The 24598-nt window shown below is 28.6% G+C and overlaps 1 protein-coding gene across 2 annotated transcripts in view; it reads right to left on the bottom strand.

Annotated features, from left to right (window-relative positions):
* Positions 1 to 23406, bottom strand: part of LOC113366480 (homeobox protein extradenticle) — a 159288-nt gene extending 135882 nt beyond the window's left edge. For both annotated transcript variants that reach the window (XM_026608087.1, XM_026608088.1), the window contains exon 1: positions 22916 to 23406. In XM_026608087.1, the coding sequence (XP_026463872.1) occupies positions 22916 to 23171 (256 nt within the window). In that variant the 5' untranslated portion in view covers positions 23172 to 23406. The remainder of the gene's footprint in view (positions 1 to 22915) is intronic.
* Positions 23407 to 24598: the final 1192 nt, after the last annotated feature.

Raw genomic sequence — 24598 nt, 5'->3', positions numbered from 1 at the left:
ATCTATTACCAAAGAAGATATAAATAGAATACAAACATAGTGAGTATCTATTTATATTTGTGATTGAGTTATATGTTGTAAGTCCTATCAATCATTCTTATTCAGGATTACACAAAGAGTTACAACACGCGTTATTCCTGCTTTTGATAAATGATAAAATAACTGCCTCACACAATTCAGGATCTCTAGAGTTGAAAAGTAGTATTGAAAGGTATTCGAAAAATCGACTGAATGGAATGAATAGGAAAAGTTACATTCATATACACTTGACGTCCATGGAGGCAAAAACTAAGGATGAAAACAAACAAATCTATTCAGGTTCGTTTAGAAAAAAAATATTCAAAATCAATAAAGAGCCAGTCGTTGAGTAGAGGTAATAGATGGCACATTTTCACTCGAGATCATAGATTTCGAATACGACCTCAAGTTAAAATAGCCTTTCGGAGGCATTGCTGCAACATACACACAAAACAAACAGTTATATATCTATTATCTAATATAACAAAGGGGTATTGTTAAAACGGTGGTTTTCCTCTAGTAAATATTAGGTAAAAAGTAGAAATCCTTGTTATATCAAAAAGATCTGCGTTATCACACAATTGTCATAGAGTCATCTATCCCAAAAATACTTTTTGAAGTAAAACATCTTTAGGCACGACTAGGGTGTAAATCCGTACAAATGCAACGGAAATCCGTTACGCCCGAACTGTTCGTCATTCGCTCTCGATGAGATCATTTGAATGCGGGTCGATTGTGATTAGTCGTCGTGTATGTGAATAGAGATCTGTCGTCGTATGCGTACCGGCATCAACGTCGTATGCGTACCGATATCGACAAGGAAATCGGCATAGATAAATAAACATTTTAAAGTGCATCGTAGTACAAATCTGGATTTAATAAAAAAATACCTGAATCAGAAGAATATTTTACCCTTGAATATTGAGAATATTTGTTCCTTGAAAATAATAGAACAAATTAAACATTTATGCCGTGTACTAAACGTAAGTATATTGACTAGAAATTATTTCTATATTATTCGTAGTTTCTATGAATCTTTGAAGTTATTAAAATGAAAAATATTTTTTAGGCAAGACAGATATTACAGCTGTTCAAAGAATCAGATTATATCGCCAGCGAAAAAGTAACAAAAATACAAGCAGTCAATGAATGTATGTTAATTTTAATTACATGAAGTTCTTCAAACACAATTACTTGATGAGTGAAGTTGCGAAAACAATATTAGTTTAGACGTTGTTTAACATAAACCACTGTGTGAACGAATATTATAAAATTTATTAATCAGTAATTACTTCATTTTTCTAATGAAGGTTCATTTCTGAATGCTAATTACAATGACAAACCGATCATGTCATATTTGAAGTAAGACTTTAATTACATGAATGTTTTTAAATAATATACATATTTATAATGCTATTATAAATATATAATTTATAATTTATCATTATATAAATGTGTATAATGATTGACACTAATAAATGTGTGCATCTCGAGTGTTACCATATTGCTAATAAACATTATTTAAAATTGTTATATGATTTTTCAAATAGTTTTTTTTACTTAAGTAGCTTAACTGAACACCCCGCTGGCAAATATTTTTGCCATGAAAGTCAGAAATAGCCAATTCATAAAAAACCGTATGTGCTGCATGGTAAATTAATTCCAACATCTGCAATTTGCACGCCAGAGCGGGTTCTGCAGTTAACCACATAGCGAAACATTATTGTCATCTGTTCAGATACTCGAAACTTTCAAATGACTAAGCAGCTAGTTGGGTAACAATATTTACTCACAGACAATTTCAAGGCTTGAACCGAAAGGATTCTTAACAACCGTGAAAAACTCTTTAAACCAGAATGCATTAAATGCACCTATGTCTGCCCTTGGACGGAGAACATTAAAATCGAAGGCTGCGGAATAAAAGAAGATAATTGTGGAAAAGAACAACATATGCAGTATAATTCATGCAACAACGGAGAAATTAAAATCTAAATTGAAATTCATTATAATAAAATTCTGCTTAATATTCTCGATTTATTCTTATACGCATTGTGTTAACTTGTTTGGCACACTGTTTCATTCACATTCACAACTGTTTAGCACAATTTTACAAATCCAAACACCACATATGCAAAAATATTCCTTTGTTATTAATAAATAGTGAAAAAGTTCGGCATTGCATTCCGATATATGCATATATAGTTGTTCCGACGTCTTTTCGTTTTATTAGATTGGCCATGAAGGTGACAAACTTCAGGGCATTAAGCTTTACACTGAATGGTTGCTACGCCTAGTAGAGGGGGTAGCGGAGTGTTTTAATTGAACTAGTTGTTCACTTCAAAAAGAAAAGTCCGCTTAACAACATGTAAATAACCAAAAAAATAAATATATCTTCTTTCATTATAACTTAGTAACAAATCAGTGATTTTAATTGTAACTGCAACAAATACAGAATATACAAACAAATCAGTGTTTAATACAGTCCACAGCTACAAGGGTTAAATTATAACCGAACAACCTGAGTTATCGAAGAAGAGTTTTAATAAATTCTATAATTACGTTACATGAAGAACAATAGTTATGATTAATTAAAGCATTTAATGTAAAAAGGCTTCATGATGACAAAAATGACTAAATATCTATCACTCCAAAAATTGAGAATATTCTGTAAGTCTCTCTGTGATATTTTAAATAGCTATTAAAAGAATTTAAAACCATCGATTCCGTCCAACAACTTTTTGTTAAATCAATGTAAAGGCCCTTATCGTTCCAAATGTAATCAAGTTTTAAATTGAAAATGTCAAAAAGAGAATAATCTTCAATTAAAAGTTGAACAAACTTCTCAAATGGCGATTGTAAAGACAGATGAGTTTCAGATAATAAGGTAATGGATTTATCACAGAATAAATTATAATACTAATTCTATTAAACAAAGAAGTGAGAATAAAATATCTTGAGATTGATCTTAAGATTATATTAAAAATTGCAAAAGTGGAGTATATTTAGAACTTTTAATTATTAAATAATAATTTTTAAATTAATTAGAAGTACTAAGAATATAAGTAGGAATCATGTAGAATCATTCTACGAGATAAACTTTTTATAGAGAAGCAATATTATATAAAAAAAAAAACAAGAAAGTATTACCTCACCAGAGGCAATCTAGAGTATCATTATGCAAAGCAATTTCACACTTATTGTGAACGTTCTTGGAGAACATGTAAAATTTTTCAAATTGGCAATATCACAGAATATAGGTCAGCAAATACTACATTTATATTTACTACTTTTATAAATCTATAATAATTATAATATAAAGAATTAAGTATTTATTTAGTTTAAGACACTTCGCTCAAATCACACTCGTGGAATTAGTGTCATATTTGTTTTGCAATTACAATCTGTTTTAAAATACAAAAAACATTTAGTAATTATGAATGGCAATATGTAATGTTAAGACCATAATAAAGTTTACCCATTGGTATCCCTTCTTTGTGTTGATAATTAAATAAAATGATAAGTAAGATTTCCAATTTATTTTTAGCACAAAAAATTATTTTTTATGAACAGCCAGCAATTGGATACCAATGTGTGAAATAAACGAAAAAAAGTAGTTGTAAAGATATGTAGTTGAATCATTCTAATCGGATGCTCCGTTCTGTCAAAGCAGAACTGCCATTTTCCAAATGTTCAGAAATCTTGTTAAACGTGAAGATCTCGACAAAAATTTTGTTTTTCGAGTTTTTGAAGATTACTTATACTCACCCTATGAGAAGTAAAAAAAATATGTAGTTGTAATTTTCTCAATTCTTAGCCCGGCAATGAATGGGCCTACTCTGTCGCACAACATACCAATGTTATGGCAAGGCCATGTTACGCTCCAACTTCCATATATTATGCTACTGAATCATATTGAATACTGTCAAAATGACATGTATTTGCTGTACATTCTGGCGCTTCACATATAAACTGTAACTAAGCTGGGTCAGAAAGACCCCTTTATCCAAGATAGTTTTTTTGACATTCGTCCGGTTTCTCGGTTAGGGTTTCTATCTGACAACCCGAGCAAAACGCCTGACTGCAGAGCAACCACATGGTTTTTGACAATATTTAGAACGAATTAGTACATAGCCTTGTCATAACATTGGCCTATGGTGCAGCAAAATCTGCCCATAAATCCATTACAATGATTACGTAAGAAAAAATCTCTGAGCAATATGAATTTTATATAAGGCAATGGATTGGATTGAGAAAAGGGTGATCTTGTCAGGATGAATGTATGTTGTTCCTTGGTGAATAACTGATGTTACAACGCCAGAACAAGTAATTAACAATGCGTCGCACGCCATCGTATAACCCGGTTTAGTACGGCGCGTTGTTTGTTACGATTCATGTCCGATGAGAGGATAAATCTGAAGATTTTCAGTAAGGAGAAAAGAAGTCACAGAGAAAATAATACTTTAGATTGACATTTTTTACCAGAAGCTTGATGTAATATTAAAATGTTGAAATGTTAATTAATATATTAAATTATTGTAATTTCCCGCTTAACGCTGTTTCATTTAGTGCTCTTTTATTTTAGGTTTTGAAGAGGTAAATGTGGAAGATGTCGAAGAAATAATTCAAGAAGCAATGCAGTCTGTCTAATGATGAGCTAGAGGAATTAACTGAACAAGAAGAAAACAAAAGTGTGCAGTGGATCAGAGGAAGAGCAAAAAGAACTTTCGATGGTGTTTGTAAAAAGAAGTTTGACTAGCATAACTGAAATAATGGATCAATTTATTGAAAATAATCCGAGTTTTGACAGAGACTCAAAAGTAAAGTGTGGATAGAGATGCTCTATCCGTTTATGAAAAACTTTTATGAGAACAACGCAACAGGAAAAGGCAAACAATATTAGATGCTTTTGTCACAAAAAACAGAATACTGAAAAGTCGGCTAACTAAATACGACTGACTTAGAATTTCATTCCTTTTTTCAAAAACATTCGTTTTATCATTTATATTGAACTTCCCTTAGGGTAAGTTACAGTAATCGCAAAAAAATCGAAAATGAATTTTTTTATTTATCTTTACGTTTCGAAGATTTTTGAACATTTTGGCATACCTTAGAAAAAATTGATGTATGCGTGTGCGTGCGGATACAAGTTTTCGTCGACGATTTCGGGAAAACCGATCAACCGATTTGAATGATTCAAAAAACATTACGTAATCATTACGATATTAACATAGAATTTATAAACAGAGTTATAAAAATTAAGTGTCAAACATTTTGAAAAACTAGAACACCATTCAATTTCAACAGTCACCCAGCTCCTTGAGACAACAAATTCAAGAAGACTGAAGAAGAAGGTGACCAATGATAATATTGAAGACCTTTATAGACATCTTTGCATATATGAACAGTATTGGTAAATATTGGTGAAGTAGAATAAGTGCTGATTAGTTTTTGGTGGAAGCAGGTCCACCCGTTTCAAAGATACGGGGTAAAAAGTGCCAAAAACGGTAATTCAGTTTCTTAGAGAACGAAGTACGCAATTTAAATGATTCAAAAAATATTTTACTTGTATTGATGAAATGAAAAATTGATGAAATTTTTGGTAAGGCACGTCTAGCGGTTTTGGAGATACAGAGGAAAAAGTAAAAAACAAATGATATTTGACGGTCAAAAATGATCATTAGACATATGCACATCAAATTATCAAATATTTGAAGAAAATTTTAAAAATGTGTGCTAATTTTGTTACAATTTTATTGGGTTACGCACCAAGATTATTGATTTTTGAGGTTTACTTATACGATTCAAACAAATTTCAAAATCTTCAGATTTTTTTTTTCAAAATTTAAAAAAATATTCAAAACATACTTCAAATATGAATTTTAAATTTCAGTTTGAAAATGTATATATTTCAAATCGTAAGAAATATATTCTCGGATGAATTTATTAGCACCTCTTGCTAATGTGAACTTTCTCAAGTGCTTTGAGCGATAAGATCCTCACTGTATATTTTATGAACGATAAAATATATAGTGTTTATAATTATCTATTGGAAAATGTTTAAAGCAATTATTATTAATCATTGAGCAATACTTATCGATCACTGTTTTTTTTCCTTGAGAATTTAATTCTGGTACGGGAAGTTGCAGCAATTTGCCTTAAGGCGCGATGCCATACACCAGTAGTTTTTTATAAAATCTTAATGTAATATTAAAACATGCGTTAATAAAAGGATCGATAGTACAACTGGGTACTCAAAATCCATGAACAAGAGGTTTTTTACTCTTCATAAAAAATATAAATTACGTATTAAGTATATACTTCAATCCAAGAAATTGCATGGTCATATGGCCCGGAAAAATCTGTGGTGGAATATAAAACGTATATAAGAATGAAAATACATTATCTTTTCCAGCGTTTCGAACCGTTCCGCTAGTTTTTCCCCTTTGTATGTTGAATGTGTTATTGATTTTCGCGCGCATGACGCTTTTAGACTGTCTTACTTTACTGTACCGTACTAGATCGACGCAATGTTGCCATATCTAGACAGTAGTATATATTTTTAAAAAATATTGCGCAATTTTTTTTTGCAAGTCTTTTACATCACAATATGATTTAATATCTTTGTAGAATATTGCAATATCGTTCATTACTATTGCTCGTAAAAATATAAAGAGGCTGCGGAGTACAATGTTTTATTATCACAGGCGATTTTATAACCAAACGAGGGTCGCCATTTCAAAGTTGTAATAAAATGTAGTATTATAATCAAATATAAAAAAAATTATTATATGATATATTAAATATTAATAAAAATGAGCTTTACGGTGGGAAAACAAAAGGATTGTCAGTAATAAATTATAGAGCTTTGACAATACAATTTGTGGTAATAACAACGAAATATGTTATGTTATAAGTACAATTTCAATTACTCTAGTGTATTAATAATAAATAGTGTATTAATAAATTCCTAAAATTCAAAAACATTTTAAATAATTCGTTATTAAAATTGACAATAAATATATTTATTACACAATAATGATCTATTATAAAATTAATTATTATATACATGTATATATAAATATATATGTTGAAATTTTTTTTAATAATTTCTATGTTGAAATACGTGAGATTCAATCTTCAGGGTAATACATCAATCAAATCAAAACTTGTAAAAATTTATAACATTTTCATTTTTTTCATACGTTTCGACACATTGTTTTGTGTCATCTTTAGTGGAATCTTTATGTGGAATCTTCATTGTGGAATCTTTATGTGGAAACAATTATATAAATTTTTAGAAAGAATTCTTCATTGTAAAGAGAACATGTTGCAAAGTCGATGTCCGATGCGACTGTCTTTGTCAAATTTAAAAGTTAAAATTTAATTTATAATATTTTCAAAAAATAAATAATATTTTCTACGGAAAAACTAGAGTTTAAATATTTTTTTAGTGTTTAGAATTAAAAAATGAAAGTTGAATTTAGCAATTTGCTAATAGACGCTAAAATGCCTTTTATTAGAAATTTATGTCGTATAATTATTATATTTATTAAATATTTAACATGAAATAATAAAGATCAATAATTAAGATAAAAACTATTCCATATTGTAAAGGGATACAGAATTATCAATTAATATTATTATATTAAAATCCGTTTAGAAGTTTCGGAATTTATCCAATAACTATCAATCAAGAGAACAAATCAAATATCAATCAGAGTTCAATAATTAAGTAAAAACTAGTCTATCTTTTAATTTGAACCATTTATATACATAATAAATTTAATCCAAATCCATTTAGTAGTTTCGGAGTTTATTGCAAACATTCATAATGACACAATTTTTCTATATATAGATTTAAATATATCTTCACGATATAAATAATACAAAATTTTTAATATATATTATTCTGAAAAATTCAAGAATTTCTTCACTAAGTTATGAATCTACATTTGGGCCAAAAAAATTTACATAGTATTTAGAAAAAAATCTGTTCAATAGAATTGAATTTTTTAACAGAACGCATATTTTACTTCATAGTTTTACAACAAGACATTTTATTTTCAACCACTGCATTAAATTTAAAAATATTCAAAATATATTTTGGAAACTTTAGCTAATGTTCTCAAGATTAATCATTTCATTAACCTCCCATAGGGTAAAAAATATTAATGAAAAAAAAATTCGAAAATGAAAATTTTCATATATCATTACGTTTCGAAATTTTTCTGAACATTTTGGCATACATCAGAAAAAATGTATGTAGGTGTGTGTATGTTTGTATACGCGGATACAGTCCATCGACGATTTCAAGAGCACAGATTAACCGATTTGAATGATTCAAAAAACATTCGATTCCTATTAATGGAGAGACGTGCTGATTAGTTTTTGGCAAAGGCAGGTCCAGTTGTAATTTGATTATAACACCACTAGTTATAAATGCTATAAAAAACATCTAATTGCCATTTTAAAAAAGTAAAAGAGATCTTTTACACCACCATCTTATTTACGCCTCATCTGATACAATGACATCAAGATGGCTGTAATAGCATCTATATGTAATTCGCACACCAAACAATTCTTAACCCTCACATCCAAACTAACTACCTAATCTTTATCATTAATCTGTTCACATGGAATTGAACATGGCTATTTCAACCACAATTAATCTAATTACAAATGACTAATATAAAAAAATGAATAGAATTCAAAAATTAGTGCATAAACAGATCAACATGTCATTGCTGTCGAGGCATGTCAGTCAAAGAGCACGACAGTGTTTCATACGTAAACATAATAATAATAGCAATCATTAAATACCACATGCAAATAGAACAAATTTGCATAATACAAAGTATTACATCAACTGAGCACATTGCTCACGCTATACGATATGTTTTCATGTACTGCCATTTCCTTAGCTTTGCTGCAAGAGAATACTACGGTAGACCAACCCCTGATCGATATTTTACTCAAAGGGTAAAATTGTATAACTAGTGGTGTAGGGCATCATGGTTTAAGGAAAATTGCTGAAACATACCGTTCCTAAAATTAACTTATTTTAAAAAAGATTAAACTTTTTTTTTTAAATTTGAAAATTTTAATTTTTAAAAAATTCTAAATTTTTGCAAAAAAATTGACTTTTGGAAAAAAAATTTGGAAAACATACTTTTTCTATTTTGCAATACTTTGAAAATTACGTTATGGCAATACTATGTTACGGGTCTATAACCGTATGAGTTGGTAGTAACAAACTGTCAAAGGATTATGCATATGCTGAGCGATCCGCAAAACCTAATTTTGCATTTTTGGAAGTTGCACTTATGATACAATTGTTATTTGACATTTGTGCCATTTTGGGGTTAGGTTTTATGTGTAAAACGACTAATCACACAGCAAGTACTCAACTTTTTAACAGTTTTTGACTACCCACTCATATGATTCGCAACATAGCATTACCATGACATACCTATTTTATCCCAGAATTGGTCCCTTAATGTAAATCAGTGATTCCCAAAGTGATCCATGACAACTTTCAAGGGGTTCATCGTCCAAAGAAATTTTGGAACGATAGTTAAACAAGGTGTTTCATGTCATTTTATTATTATTTTGAAATAAATTTATAAAGGTCTAAACTTGGTTTAGTATCTTCACTTTAAATATTTAATACTAAACGCTAGTATAATTAAAAATTAAAGAAAAGATCGATATCGGCGAAATCGGGGGTCTAGGGAAAATTCTAATAAGAGGTCCACGACACCAACAAGTTTGGGATCCTATGATTTAAATGATTAACCTAAAATATAGAAGTGGTTTAATCTGGCTCATCTATAAACGTACGTACGATAATCTGTTTAATTTTCTTAAGAGCCTTGACGCTCATTAAAACCAACAAATAATTATAACTACAAATTGCTCTCAATTGACATAATGTTTTTTGAATAAAAATTATAAAACACTCTTTACAAGACCGCTCCATGAAATATCCTTATAATTAAGCAAGTGCCTTAAATTGCAAGTTCATGGAACTAATAATATTTAATGTAATATGCAATTACTATATCCATTATCATTAAAGACATAATGATACGAATTCGAATATAACGTTGCTAAAAGCTTTAATCGATGCAAAATTGTTTTTAAATAAGCATAAAACTTTTAATCATGTTCTAAAATTACATGATGAATTTTTTTAGTGGACAAATCATGTCATAAACTGAGTGAGTCCGAAATATTCCTAGTTTCTAGTTCACACCATAAATGTTAAAACAAATATTCACAAAAGTCTTTAAAAGATGTTGATTTTAACAATCATATACTACATTTAATTTGTATTTTAACAAAGTATTTTTACTCTTTTATATACTGAAATATATATCGAAAAGTTATTGAAATCGAAAGTTTTTTCTTCATCATTTTTTCTCCGGTTCCTTCAAAAACATATTCAGAATATAATGATTCCTTCATTATATAAATAAAAATTATTTAAAAAGATTTACTTCATGTAGAGAAAAATATTTGTATTATGACATAACACTTTGGGAAACTTTAATGAGATTGCATCTCTATAATTAATATAGTATGTATGCCATTAATATAGTATGTATTATTATCTATTAATTTAAGTTATGTATGAATATAAATAAATAAATAAATAAATATGCCATTTGCAAAAAAATTGAGTCTTTTAATTGCTCTCTATTTTAATTATAATATTATTTATATTTTTAATATTTTTGATAATTTTTTATATATTAAAATATTACTTATCTGAAGTAATATATAGGAATTTATGAAGGATGAAATAGTATTACAAAAAAATTGGATTTTTACATGTTGTATAGAATTTGAATTATACGAGTAGGTAGACAAAAAAACAACAAAAGGCAGGTAATTGAGAATCAAGGCACAGGACTCAAAAAGATTGAAGCAGAAATTTAATTTTTTACAATTCTATATATTTTTAGAATTTCTGTTTCGACGTTGAAAAATATTGAAATAATAATATACAATAAAACAAATAAGATTATATATAAAAATAGCATTAAAAATATAAATGTAAATTATAAGAAGGAAAAGTTGAAATTTAAGAAATGAAGTACTGGAGTACACATTGTCGACCTAACTTGGTCAGAGCACAAATGATGATAATAATAATATGTCAAGTGTGCTTAAAAATTATAATATGTTTTTCACATATGTTTAGGTAATATTTTTCACGTTCTCTGTGCCAGATTGTAAATTTATTACCTATACAAATGTTGAAAACATGTTATAAATTTTAGCATATTTGACATATTATTGATATAAATCGTGCGATAAAAATCTTGAATACTCAATTTTGTTAGTTGCGCGCTAGAAAAAAATAATAATACAATTTCGCTTATGTTTTATCGCTTATCCCGTTAAGAGCGACGGGAACTGAATCAGAGGTCCCGGGTTCGATACCCACTTCGAGCAGCCTGTTGTCAGGCAGCAGTGACAACGATTTTCACTTGGAAATATAGATAACAATATGTTTCCAAGTGAAAATAGCCCTTGTCTGGCATTGCTGCACCAATAAAAAGTCAGCCCAGTTAGATTAATTCTAATAACAAAAATCATCAAATATGGATGGATTAACCATTGGGTCACCATCTAAAAAATACGAAGGAAGGAGAAGTTCAAGGTTCTGATTGCTGTTAAAAATATATAAAAAAAATGTTTTGTCATACAAAAGCTTCATCGATTTAAATTTATTTACAAAATAGTATTGAGAAATGTGTTTACTAGTGCTTCGTCTATATTACTAGCAATTTCATATATGTGCATATTCCTTGGAGCGACCAGGCAATTATCAGCACGCGGCGCATACAACGTTATGAGGAGTTTTGATTTATCGTCAGACCGCGAATCTGATGTGCACGAATGCTATTTATGGTTTATATTTTTACTTGAGCTGCCCTTGTTTTATGGCATATAAAGCTGAAGGAAATGAGGATCAGGTTCCGAGTTTTTGTTACTGGCACCACTTGCTAAAGCTAAAGTTCACGGAGTTTAAAAGCTCCAAAACAAATGTGCGAAAACATAAAATGAATGAAATAATAATGGTCTCTATATCGTATCAATAAAGATCTACTTTCTCAGAAATTAGTTATAATTAATAAATACTGATAAATTAAGTAAGCGACATTGTAGGCTGAAGGGTGCAATAACAGAAAGTCGTAAAATTTATAAGCCCTTTACTAGGGTCTAAATATTTACTGCAATTGTAGGTGTAAAGTACCGTAATCAACAATTATTGCTGGTTTATTGCACGTTGAAAAGTTTTAAGCCTGGACAAAATTACTTCGAGAATTAGTTATATAGTTGTCGAAAACAAGAATTGTTGAGATGACACCAGTGTAATAAAAGTAGAGCGTTAAAATGTAATTAGAAGATTTTAATTTTTTAGTGAAATTTTCAATTGGAAAACCGACTTGAATGGTTCAAAAAACATTCGATTCCTATTGATAGGGAGATGTGCTGATTAGTTTTTGGCAAATGCAGGTCCAACCGTTACGGAGATACAGAGCAAATAGTGCCGAAAATAGAAATCGAGAGAACGGAGCATCCGATTTGAATGATCTAAAAAACATTCAGTTTGTAATGATGGGGAGAAGTGGTGATTAGTTATTGGCAAAGGCAGGTCCAGCCGTTTCAAAGATACAGAGCTGAATGAACAAAAAATGGCAGTTTTGAATTTAATTTTAGTTAATCTTACATTTTTGTAATTATTGCAGCTGTCAAGACAATGACTAACTGATTCTTCAGATATTTGAGAAAGTTTAGTTTGGGAAAGCAAATTGCCTAAAATAGAAGCGTAATATTTGTCGTGGATGCTATAGCATTCATCGTATAAAATTATAAAAATATGCTAACCTGACTACTAAATTTCGGGTATCACAATGAAGTAAATATTAAAAATAAAATGACTTAATTTTTCTACCTTGCTGTAACTTTTATACTGTGCGCAAATGTGTTAATCTATACTTTCAAGTAAAAATAAAATATGTCCGAAACTTGGACATGGCATAGTACCATTTAATATGATAAAATAAGTAATAACTCTTTTTTCAAAGCATTATTTACTCAACTAATTGTTTTTAGTTTTTAGTCCACTTTATATGAAAACTGCTACATAACATAGCCTTGCCATAACATTAGTTCATTTTACAACGGACCCTTAAATTCTATAAATCAGATTAAGAAAGTTAAAAAATTCTTCTTACATTTTTTTGAAAAACTAGAATATTCAGTAGATGATGGCATTAACAGAAGTATTATAGAAAATTTGAATGAATTGAATATATTTACAAACTCACAATATACCGGCGCCTCGCCGAGTTCATAAATCAACACGAACCGATAAATCTCAATAAATCATCCGAAGTATGAAAATTACATGACTGACGCAAGAAACAGAAGTCATGTAAACAATCGTCACTAACCATGTATCTATCGAAATACACAAATATATATATATATATATATATATATATATATACATATATATAATTTTAGTTGTTCAAGTTAGATATAAATTACAAAAGTTTTATGAGTTTCTACAGAACTTTCAGAAAATTTGCATGAGTCTCGTAAGATTTCAAGACAGAATATGAAAATGATTTTATACCAGGTTTATTCAAAACTTAACTATGATATAAATTAAAAGTTTATGATATAAAAATTCGTATTACAAAAGTTGGATAAAGCTAAAAAATACGCTATGTAACAAAATAAAACCAAATACCACTGCCAATAATTTAATAATAGTTAATACTATATATAAGATAAAAGTGTAAGGCAATTAACATTCAAAAAATGTAACATTTAAATCCAGAGAGACCTTTACACCATGTATGTAAATTTACAAATACATACTACTGTACAGTGCCTTTCAGATTCGAAATGTATTTAAATAAGTAGCGGAGAGAAAACGAGTTTTGGCTAACAAAAGGTTTAAGGAAACGAATTTTGACTCCTGCGGGAAGATTTACACTTTTCGTTAATATAAGAGAAGGTTTCCATGAACCAGAGATTATAAAGGTAACGAAAGGCTAGGTAGAAAATAAAAAAAGCGTCACAAAGTCAAACATACTTTCATTAAATAATAAATAAATTGAATGTTGAAATAAAAATCGTGTGACAAAAAATTCACTCTTATATCACAAAAAATCACTCTTATATCACTAAAATCACTATTAAAAAATTTTTGTGTCAGTTATTAATATGGTGAATAACAAACACATTGAACGAAAAATAAATTAATAATCATCATTGAATGAAAAATAAATTAATTGAAAAATTAACGTATCAAACTTAATAAATAATAACAATACAAATACTAGAATAAACATTACCACCATCTTTTATTATTTCATCATTCTGGTTCAAAATTGGAATTTAGGTCTGTAAAGATATGACCTTTATTATACTCTCTAGTTTTTTTTTAATCTTTTGCCATTGTCGAGCTATATATTTTGTAAAAAATAATACTTTATTTACTCAACTTGAATAAATTTACGGTATCAATTATTTATATTTACTAATATATGTAAACACTAATTAAAAACTATCTTTGTTTTGGCATTTCAAACGTTCTAGCTGATACACACAGTCAATTTAGTTTTGATCATAAAACGGAGAGTTTCCGTCTTATATATATATATATATATATATATATATATATATATATATATGCATATATGATTGAATTGCGCACTATCTAAAAGTTAATGTTAAGAGCTAAAACTTTCAGAGAATTGTTTTTTATCAATTTGGAACCATTTGAGCCCCTGGAAGCAAGGAAATTCGAAAATGACCATTTTAAGGACCACCCTAATATGTTTATATATTTTCATCAGGCATATAGAATACTAAGTATTCGCATTTTTAACTTCCCTTAGGGTATATTATAGTAATAGCAAAAAAACCGAAAATAAAAATTCTTTACGTTTCAAAGGTTTCTGAACATTTTGGCATACCTTAGAAACAATGAATGTCTGTATGTGTGTGTGCGGATGCAAATTGTTGTCGACGATTTTGCGAACACCGATGAACCGATTTGTGAATAAAAAATATGTACACCGTATTATCAGATATTTTATGAAAATTTTAATGATAAGTACAATTTTTTTGTGCATTTATATGGGTTCCGTACAAATGTTCACACGTTAGACGACTACGCGGCGCTTAAGCGCTCTGATATTTCGACTCCAAATCAGCAATGCAGCGCAATCGCTTTAAAAAAATGTTCAAAATTTTCAAAAAATATCAAAATACAACAAAAAATCAAGATATAAAAAAATAAAATTTTTCAAAAGTCATTTTTTTTCAAAAATTTCAAAATTTTTAAAAAATCTAATTTTTTCAAAGTTTTTTTTAAATACGGTACTAGAAGTTCCAGCAATTTGCCGTCATGGCACGATGCCATGCACCACTAGTTTAGTGTTGTATTTTGACAGTAAAACAATATAAATGTTATTGTAGCTTAGTGTTTTTGAATTTTTTTTTCAAAAACGGTGTATATTCAAAAACGCGTAAATCGAGTAGAGTGTAAAACGGGGGAAGGTGTATTTACTATCACCAAAAAATATTAAATGTCTTCCTCGCGCGTCCATAAGTACTCAGCCTTATTAAAGAATCGAATTTTTACCTCCACTTGAAGATTTACGGCTTTGCATTAACTTTAATTCGTGCACCTACGGCACCATGGAGTGCCAAATCGCATTCTCAAATCTATTATGCCAGACTAACAAGTAGCGTATTTATTTTATGGCTTTAATCGGGTGTTAACGAAATAAAGAGATTAGCATTCCAGGGTTCTCGGATGGAACTGTTTGTCTATCAAACGTGCCCTCGGCAATCTCATTGCCGAAGGCGAGAATCGTAAAAACTTTTACTACCCCTCATTACACAAGAAGAGTCAATAACCGATAGCATTACCCTCGCCGCAATATAAACGCACGGGGGTAGGAAGTTTATATATATACATACATACCCATATATATATATATATATATGCAAATATACATTCTCTTCAGACATGTATACTTATTTGAAGCATCGGCTCATGGAAATGATCTGAATAGTTTACTGTTAAAATGGTATTAAGAATTTTTACTGTATAGTATTTTTAGTAAAAAATGTAATGAAAGAATGTGTAACATTATTCTGTAAAAATGCTCAGAATTGTAGGAATGTTCTATAAGATTTTACTTAAAAAAAGATTAGTACACCTGAAGCTGAATATATAGCTGAAATGTTCTTACAATTAGTGTGAAATATTAAAAAAAAAATGGCAAAGGTAGGGTAGAAAAATATTCGTACAACATTATATATTTAGGAAAGTAACGAGTACAATTTTAAATATATCACAAATATTTTAATAACAAAATGTAATAACGTAGATTATTAACTTTAATAATCTTAATTAAGTCTTAAAATCAAAGTAGATTCGCTGAAAGTAAAGTAGAAATAAAATAAACATAAAACTATTCAAAAAGATGATAATTTAGATCATGGGTTCCCAAACTTGTTTGGGTCGTAGGCTCCTTAGGCTTTGCCATGGTCCCCTTATATCCTATATATGTGGTTCACATATAGCAAAAAATTATATAGATCATAGGTTCCCAAACTTGTTTGTGTCATAGACCCCTTACCCCCTTAGACTATGCCATGGACTCCCTATATAGCCGATACCGATTTCACTTTTTATAAATTTTTATTAATTCTAACGTTTAGTATTCAACATTTGAAGTACAGATACGAATCCAAGTCAAAACATTTATTAATTGACTTCAAAATAATAATAAATATAGATACGTATTAACAAGCACTGTCGTGGATTTCAAAAATTCCTTTTCGTTTACTTGGACCCCTTGAATGAGGTCACATGTTGTCAAAGATTCCTAGAAATCCATATGAACTACTTTGAGAATCACTGGTATAGATGATTATGCAGATTTTAATTATAAAATTTATAACTATAACTACTTAGATATTTATCTAATAATGTGAATTTTTAGTACTAATTTTCTAATGTATTTATCTAATAATGTATATTTAGATGTGTATATAGAAATATGTCCTTTTTTATCTGATAATGTATTTTTTAAATAAAAATATTATTAGTAATATTTTAAATAATTTTTTTTAATATAAATCCTTTTATAATAATGGATAAATTATTTTTGAAGTGTTATGAGCTTCAGATTAAAAAGGTTTCTCATAAAAGATTTCTCATAAGTATTATAGATGGACATAAGAGTGCAATTAATGGTGTGAATTACGGTGTAATGCGTTGAGAAAATCAGTTTATTTTTTAATAAAAGCACAATAAAAACGTTTAATATAAAAAGACTCACGTCAAACCATTTAATAAAGTTCTGTGAAGACATTTGTAGACATCATAAATTCATAATTAATAGTTGTTTAAATATGAACATAATATAAATCGTTATAACCGAAACAAGATAGGTTGAAGAAAAATAAATGTTTGGAAATTAGTTTGAAAATTAAAGTTCCAAATTTTAAGATAAATGGTACAAAGATAATTAGAGTTTAATTTTTTTTAAAAGAACAAACAATGTACGCATCATAAGACACTAATATGACCCCAAGATATAATAAATGTTCAATTTCTAAACCACAAACACAAAACTTTAAGCTCCACTTTAAGATTCTTTTAAAAATTTATTCTCAATTTCAGTGTTTTGTTATATAGTGTAAAAATATTAAGTTTCAAATGAGCTCTTTTAAACGAATAACTATTCTTTTTTTGTCGCTTAAATACAGTATAATGATTTTTATTTTTATATTAAATACAAATGTACTTATGTAAAATATCCAATGAAGAATTATAATACCCAAGGGTAGACACTAATCCACCATTATGTTGTAGACAATTATATATTGAAATATATATTTTTTAAATTGGAGGAAAAAACAATTATGATTTAAGTAATAATGATGTACTTATTATTGGACCTCAAAATTAAAAAAAAAGCAAAATATCGAATGCGACGGCTTTTCATTTTCAGTAAATCAAAATGGCTGATCATTCACTAACTTTCGACGGTTTGGGAGATGAATTTCGCATACATGAATACATACATAATATATGATATTGTATTATATATATATATATATATATATATATATATATATATATGTTTATATATACAATTGTAGAAAGGCACAGATAGATGTATATATTTATACAACCATAAACACGAGGCAGAATCGACGTCATTAAATGAGGCTGGAAACAGCGTGTTTTTCATAAATGTATTTAACTGGAATTCAGTGTATATGTATATATGGATATATACATATATACATACGCATATATATACATATATATATATATATATATATATATACAGTATAATATATATTATACATGGTACCACGTATATATATTTATAGCCATGAGAAATAGAATCTCATATATATTTAAATTAGTTTCTATGCATTTCAAAGCTTATAAAGTACTAAGGTCTGACTTCGTGTTTATGAGAACGCCGTAAACAATTTAAATTTGTGATGCGGAAGTGTAAGCAAATTGCAAAATTTGTACATGGTAAAAAATATATTTATTTGAGGTCAATAAACATACACATCAAATAAATATATTTTTTAAAGACCTATTGAAGAATGTCAAAGAGAAATTCAGATTCAGATTAAGGTTGATAGAGATTTTAATTCAGGCTGTGAATGATACCAATGAATTGTTTGAATGATTAAATTGTTTAAATAATGCTTATATTTCTTTTAGTTTTAATTCCTTTAATATATACAACATAACAATGTATGTAACAAAAAAAAATTTCAAAAATCATATAGCTTTAAATGTTCCAAGTATTATTAGTAGCTTGGTTAATACCGTGTAATAGTGTAGTGTATTTTTATGTAATTAATTTTCTGTAAGTATTTATATATAAGTTAGGGTTTGTCGGTTTTCAAAAACCGGTTTCTTGGCGAAAATGATGGAATTCGAAAACCGTTTTTTTAGTGAAAGAAGTCGGTTTTCACTGTATAAATGGAAAATGACAAATATAGCCAAATATAAAAGATAGATGCAAGCGTTTTGATTCTTGAAATCATATCGGTTCAATAGCATTTGACATCTTATCAGTCTGCAATGATTCCCATAAAGATTTTGTATATATTAATTTAGATTTTTATACCAGTGTATATATTAATTTAAATATGTGTGTTAATTTAAATATGTTTCTTCTTGAAGAAGTAACTTCCTCTACTCAAACTTTTAAAAAAAAGAGTTTTAAACCCTATAAGCCACACATAAAAGAACAAAAAACTTAGAATTATTATATCAGGCTTTAAAAACAATTAAGAATAATTTGGTCGCAAGTATGAGAGTATTTTCTGTTTCAGAAAATTTTGTGAGTAAATAAAGGACACGTCTAAGTAGCAATTCGACAGACATTCTCAGTTTTTTGAAATCATATTTTATTAAACTTTAATACCTAAAAAAACATTTTTAAAATTTTCGAAAATTGTTCCATGCTATTTCCATACAAAGCTTTGATTAAATTGCGCACTATCTAAAAGTTAATATTAAAAGCTAAAACTTTTAGAGATTTTTTTTTATCAATTTGGAAGGAAGGAGCAAGGAAATTCGTGAATGTCCATATTAAGAACCACCCTAATATATATATATATATAGTATTTAAAAGTCTAAATCGAATGCCAATTGATTGATCGGGTATAAAACAATGTATCGGCGTCTGGGTATAAAACAATGTATCGGCGTCTGGGTATAAAACAATGTATCGGCGTCTGGGTATAAAACAATGTATAAATAACAATAAATATATACATTTATATGAGATTACATAGAAACATAAAATTATTAGTTTAGTACAACTTTAGATAAATTAACTAAAATTTATACAAAACCGAATAATTTTGAATATTCAATATGACTGACACAGATCATATCATACAGCAAAGGAAGGCAATGTAAGGAAGCCGCGCAATCGCATCTGCCTATTTTTAGAAAGCTAAAAATAAGATTTAACATAAGTTCTGTTTCTGATGTACAACTTTTTTCACACCTCGAATATAGCAATCAATTCATTGGAATTTTACACCTGAATTTATACCCTATGTTGTAACAAATTTTATGTAAATGATTTTGTATTAATTTTACGAGGTATATGAAATTTATATTAGCAAAGTTTAAACGACAGATGATTAATAGTCACAGACCAAATTGTTGAATATATAATAATAATATAATAGAGTAAGGTTCATAAGACATTGACTAAAACAAATTGATACAGGATAAAAATAAAATAAGATTTAATATTATTAACACGTTTGTGGACAGCAACAAGGCAAAAGGAAATATTTTTAAATTGTTTATGATGTCCAAAATTTGATTGAAGAACGTTTATAAGAGTGTAAGATTTTCATGTTTTAATCGTTTTATACTATGAATGTTATAGCATCCACGTCAAGTATTACGCTTCTATTGAAAAATATAAGATAATATAAATCTACCTAAAAATTCAGTTCGTCATTACACTGACAGATATATTAATTAGAAAGAAGTGAGGTTAATATAAAATCAAATTCAAAATTTGAATTTTGTATATTTTTGTTTGTTAGATGAATATGTGTATGTAATTTCATGTAAATATTTGTCAACACCTCATATTTGTAATTTATAATTTTTGATCGTTGTTAATAAAAATATTGAAAAAAAAAATTAAATGCTATAGTATTCATGTGATTCTGCAACAAATGAAAATGAATGCTTTAGCATTCACGTCCGCGAATATGTTAAATGTATAAAATGAATCATATGTAATAAATTAGTAAATTATAGTGCAATAAATAAAAAAATATTGTTTCATAAATTTCATGTATAACATTTGTTTTTGTGGAATTTGGAAGAAAACTACACATAAAAGAATTACCATAAATGATAAAGAAACAAACTAATATTTTTCTACGGAGTCTTTGTGATACATAAATGTTATAATTATATAAAGTTATATAATAATCAAGAAATTAGCCAGCAGATTTAATTAAATATATTATAACTTGCCTATAGCCATTTTTTTTCTCTAAATCTTATAGCCACATCTGCAGATGAATTGACAAAATATTTGAGATTTTTTTTTGCAAAAATTCAATGTAGAAATATAGGCAAGAATAAAATGTATTAGCTATTAAATAGCTAATATAACTAATTATTTTTACCTAATATTGTAAAATATATATAACCTTGTAGCAAGGGGCTAAATGACCACCGGGTTAAAAAGCCATATAAAAAAAATAAAAATAAATAAAATAAGATTTACAAAAATGCAAATCTTTCATTGGGGCATCATTTATATCTTAGAAAAAATGAATATGTGTGTGTGTTCGTGTGTTTACATTTTTTTTCTAAGAGCACGGAACATCCGATTGAAATGATTCAAAAAACATTCAATTTGTAATCATAGGTTGAAGTAGTAATTAGTTTTTGGTAAAGGCAGGTCCAGCCGTTTTGGATATACGGAGCTAAATGTGCGAAAAATAGTAGTTTTTAAGAGATCTAAGCCTCCGATTTGAATGATTCAAAAAACCTCTTTCTTGGGTATAAACGATGTCGTTCAATTTATAAGTTCTTAGATTTTGTCTATACAATATATTTGAAAGCATTTAAGCAAATAGCATGGCTTAAGGCACAATAAATAAACATAAAAAAATGTACACATTAAATAAGGCTTGAATAGTTTACCAAATAAAGTAAACTAAAGATAGTATTATATAGTTTATACTCAATTTAACACAAATAGAATCGATATTAGTACGTTTGAATAAATACATTTAAATAGTCGGTGTTTTAAGTTCAATCACACAATAAAATTAATTTTTAGCTTTGATTTTATTATAAGTGAACGGTGAATGAATATTAAAAAATGTGCACATCGAATAGGATTTAAATGATCGATTCTTTACTAAATAAAAGAGTATAATATAGCTTATACTCGATTTAACTTAAATACAACCGTTCAATTTAACAGCGCTTGAAGTTCATTATCACATAATAAAATTAATTTTTAGCTTTGATTTTATTATAAGTGAACGATAAATAAATATTAAAAAATTTACTCATTGAATAAGATTTAAGTGATCGATTCTTTACTAAATAAAAGAGTATAATATAGTTTATATTCGATTTAACTTGAATAGAACCAAAATTATTACTTTGAATGAATGCATTCAATTGAACGGCGTTTGAAGTTCATTGTCGCATAATAAAATTAATTTTTAGTACACGCTAGGGTTTGATTTTATTATAAGTAAAAGTCTGTAATAAACAGTGTCAAAAAATGTGAAAACAATAAGCATGCTCCTATAAATATAGTAATAAATCTGAGAAAATGTCAACAGCATCAAGGTCAATGCCTTGTGAGAATTTATGACCGCAATCAGCATGATTGATGTTTACAATCATTTCTCATGCGAGCTGTCACTTTGACAGAACAAAAAATTGGCGGAACAAGTTAACCGGCAATATTGGCGTCGACAGTTTCACAATAATAACCTAATTAAATATGTACATAGTCGATTTTTTATGGAATACTACTGGTTTATTTACAGATTAAATATCTTGCAACGTCTGAACAAATATTTGTAAGTCGTATTACAACTGGAGACCGAACAATGGAATTCGTTAAAGTGAACAAGCGTGCAAAACAAGATACAATCTCAGGTAGCACGAGAGGCAAAGTGGTAAGGTGTTGTTGCATCGCTCTCGGAGGAACCTTGAGACGAGTGAAATGCCGCGGCTTAGCATAAGTCAACCGGACTCTCGCTCATAATCGAAATAAAAAATATTTTTAATCTGACATACCGGTTTTCTCTTTGATCTCGCACAGCACCGAAAACAGAGCAGGTTTCATACGATGACAGTTCAGCGTGTGTTTTCTGGCCTGTGCTTCGTCCAAACTTTGATCCGTAATGTTCATGATTTGTTGTAAAATTTCACCAATATCTTGTTTCCTCGCTTCCCCATCCCCCGTGGGGGTTCCGTCGTTCGGTGAGAGACCATAACCCTGCGGTGCCATAAGACCGCCGCCGTGTGCCATCATTCTATTAGGGTCATCCATTTTGTTGCACTAAAACACTATTGCACACAATTATCGAAATTCATACGTCATAAAACTAATAATGATTAAACAACTATTTGTTATTGTTTCCGGATTGTCTATAAATCTAAATGCGTATACTTTGTTGATATTTATGTTATTTACTACTAGACCACCGCACGCGACGGCGTCTTGTCAAGAAATACGATAATTCTTGACAGCTCCTCACAAGCATTCGTGTCACCACACTGCTCTCTGTCACACGCACGCATCGTTAATATGTTAGACAGAGATGACAGATACAGAATGCGCAATGGACTCGCCCTGAACTCGTACCGCATGAAGTTGAATGCATATAACGTAAAGCAATAACTTCACCGATCGTTACACGGGCGCGAAATTTGAATCTTGAATCGAGCGGGAAAAGCAAAAGAGATAAATTTCATATTTTGAATCATTTTAATTATGAATAGCAATTAACGTAAGTATAAATATTGCTGACAAATAAACAAAACTGTGTTCAATATGAAAAATAATGTATTACCCAATAAAAGTTTTCTAAAAAAAATTAAACTAGTTGTGTATGACATCGTGCCTGAAGACAAATTGCTGTAACTTCCCGTACCGTAACGAAATATGTTACAGAAATATTAAATGTTTTCATATAGATTATTATAAATACTGTAACATTGTCTAATATTTATATAAACGTATATATAAGAGTTATATAAACTGAATTACAAAGTTAAAATTATTAGAAAAAAAATTTTAAATATTTTTTTTCTCAAAAGCAATTATTTTGTTAAAACAATCAGAAAGTTTATCGAATAATTCAAATCAGATGCTTAGTTCTCTCAAAAACTGCTATTTTTTGCACATTTAACTCGGTATCTTCGAAACTTTTTGACCTGCCTTTGCCAAAATCTAATCACTACTAAAAAAAATAAACTAGTTGTGTATGGCATCGTGTCTGAAGGCAAATTGCTGGAACTTCCCGTATCGTAACAAAATATGTTACAGAAATATTAAATGTTTTTATATAGATTATTATAAATCCTGTAACATTGCCTGATATTTATATAAACGTATATATAAGAGATATAAACTGAATTACAAAGTTAAAATTATTAGAAAAAAAATTTGAAATATTTTTTTCTCAAAAGCAATTATTTTGTTAAAACAAGCAGAAAGTTTTTTTAATAATTCAAATCAGATGCTTAGTTCTCTCAAAAACTGCTATTTTTTGCACATTTAACTCGGTATCTCCGAAACTTTTGGTCCTGCCTTTGCCAAAATCTAATCACTACTTCTCCCCGTCATTACGAATTGAATGACTTTTAGATCATTTAAATCCGATGCTCCGATCTCTCAAAAACTCGATTTCTATTTTCTGCACTCTTTGCTCCGTATCTCCGGAACGGCTGGACCTGCTTTTGCCAAAAACTAAT

This window comes from Ctenocephalides felis, unplaced genomic scaffold (genome assembly GCF_003426905.1).
Source record: "Ctenocephalides felis isolate EL2017-DRISC unplaced genomic scaffold, ASM342690v1 CF-g0.4_SCAFFOLD_01170, whole genome shotgun sequence".
Classification (NCBI taxonomy): domain Eukaryota; kingdom Metazoa; phylum Arthropoda; class Insecta; order Siphonaptera; family Pulicidae; genus Ctenocephalides; species Ctenocephalides felis.
Note: the sequence above shows the minus strand (reverse complement) of the source record. Positions and strands in the feature narration are given on the sequence as shown.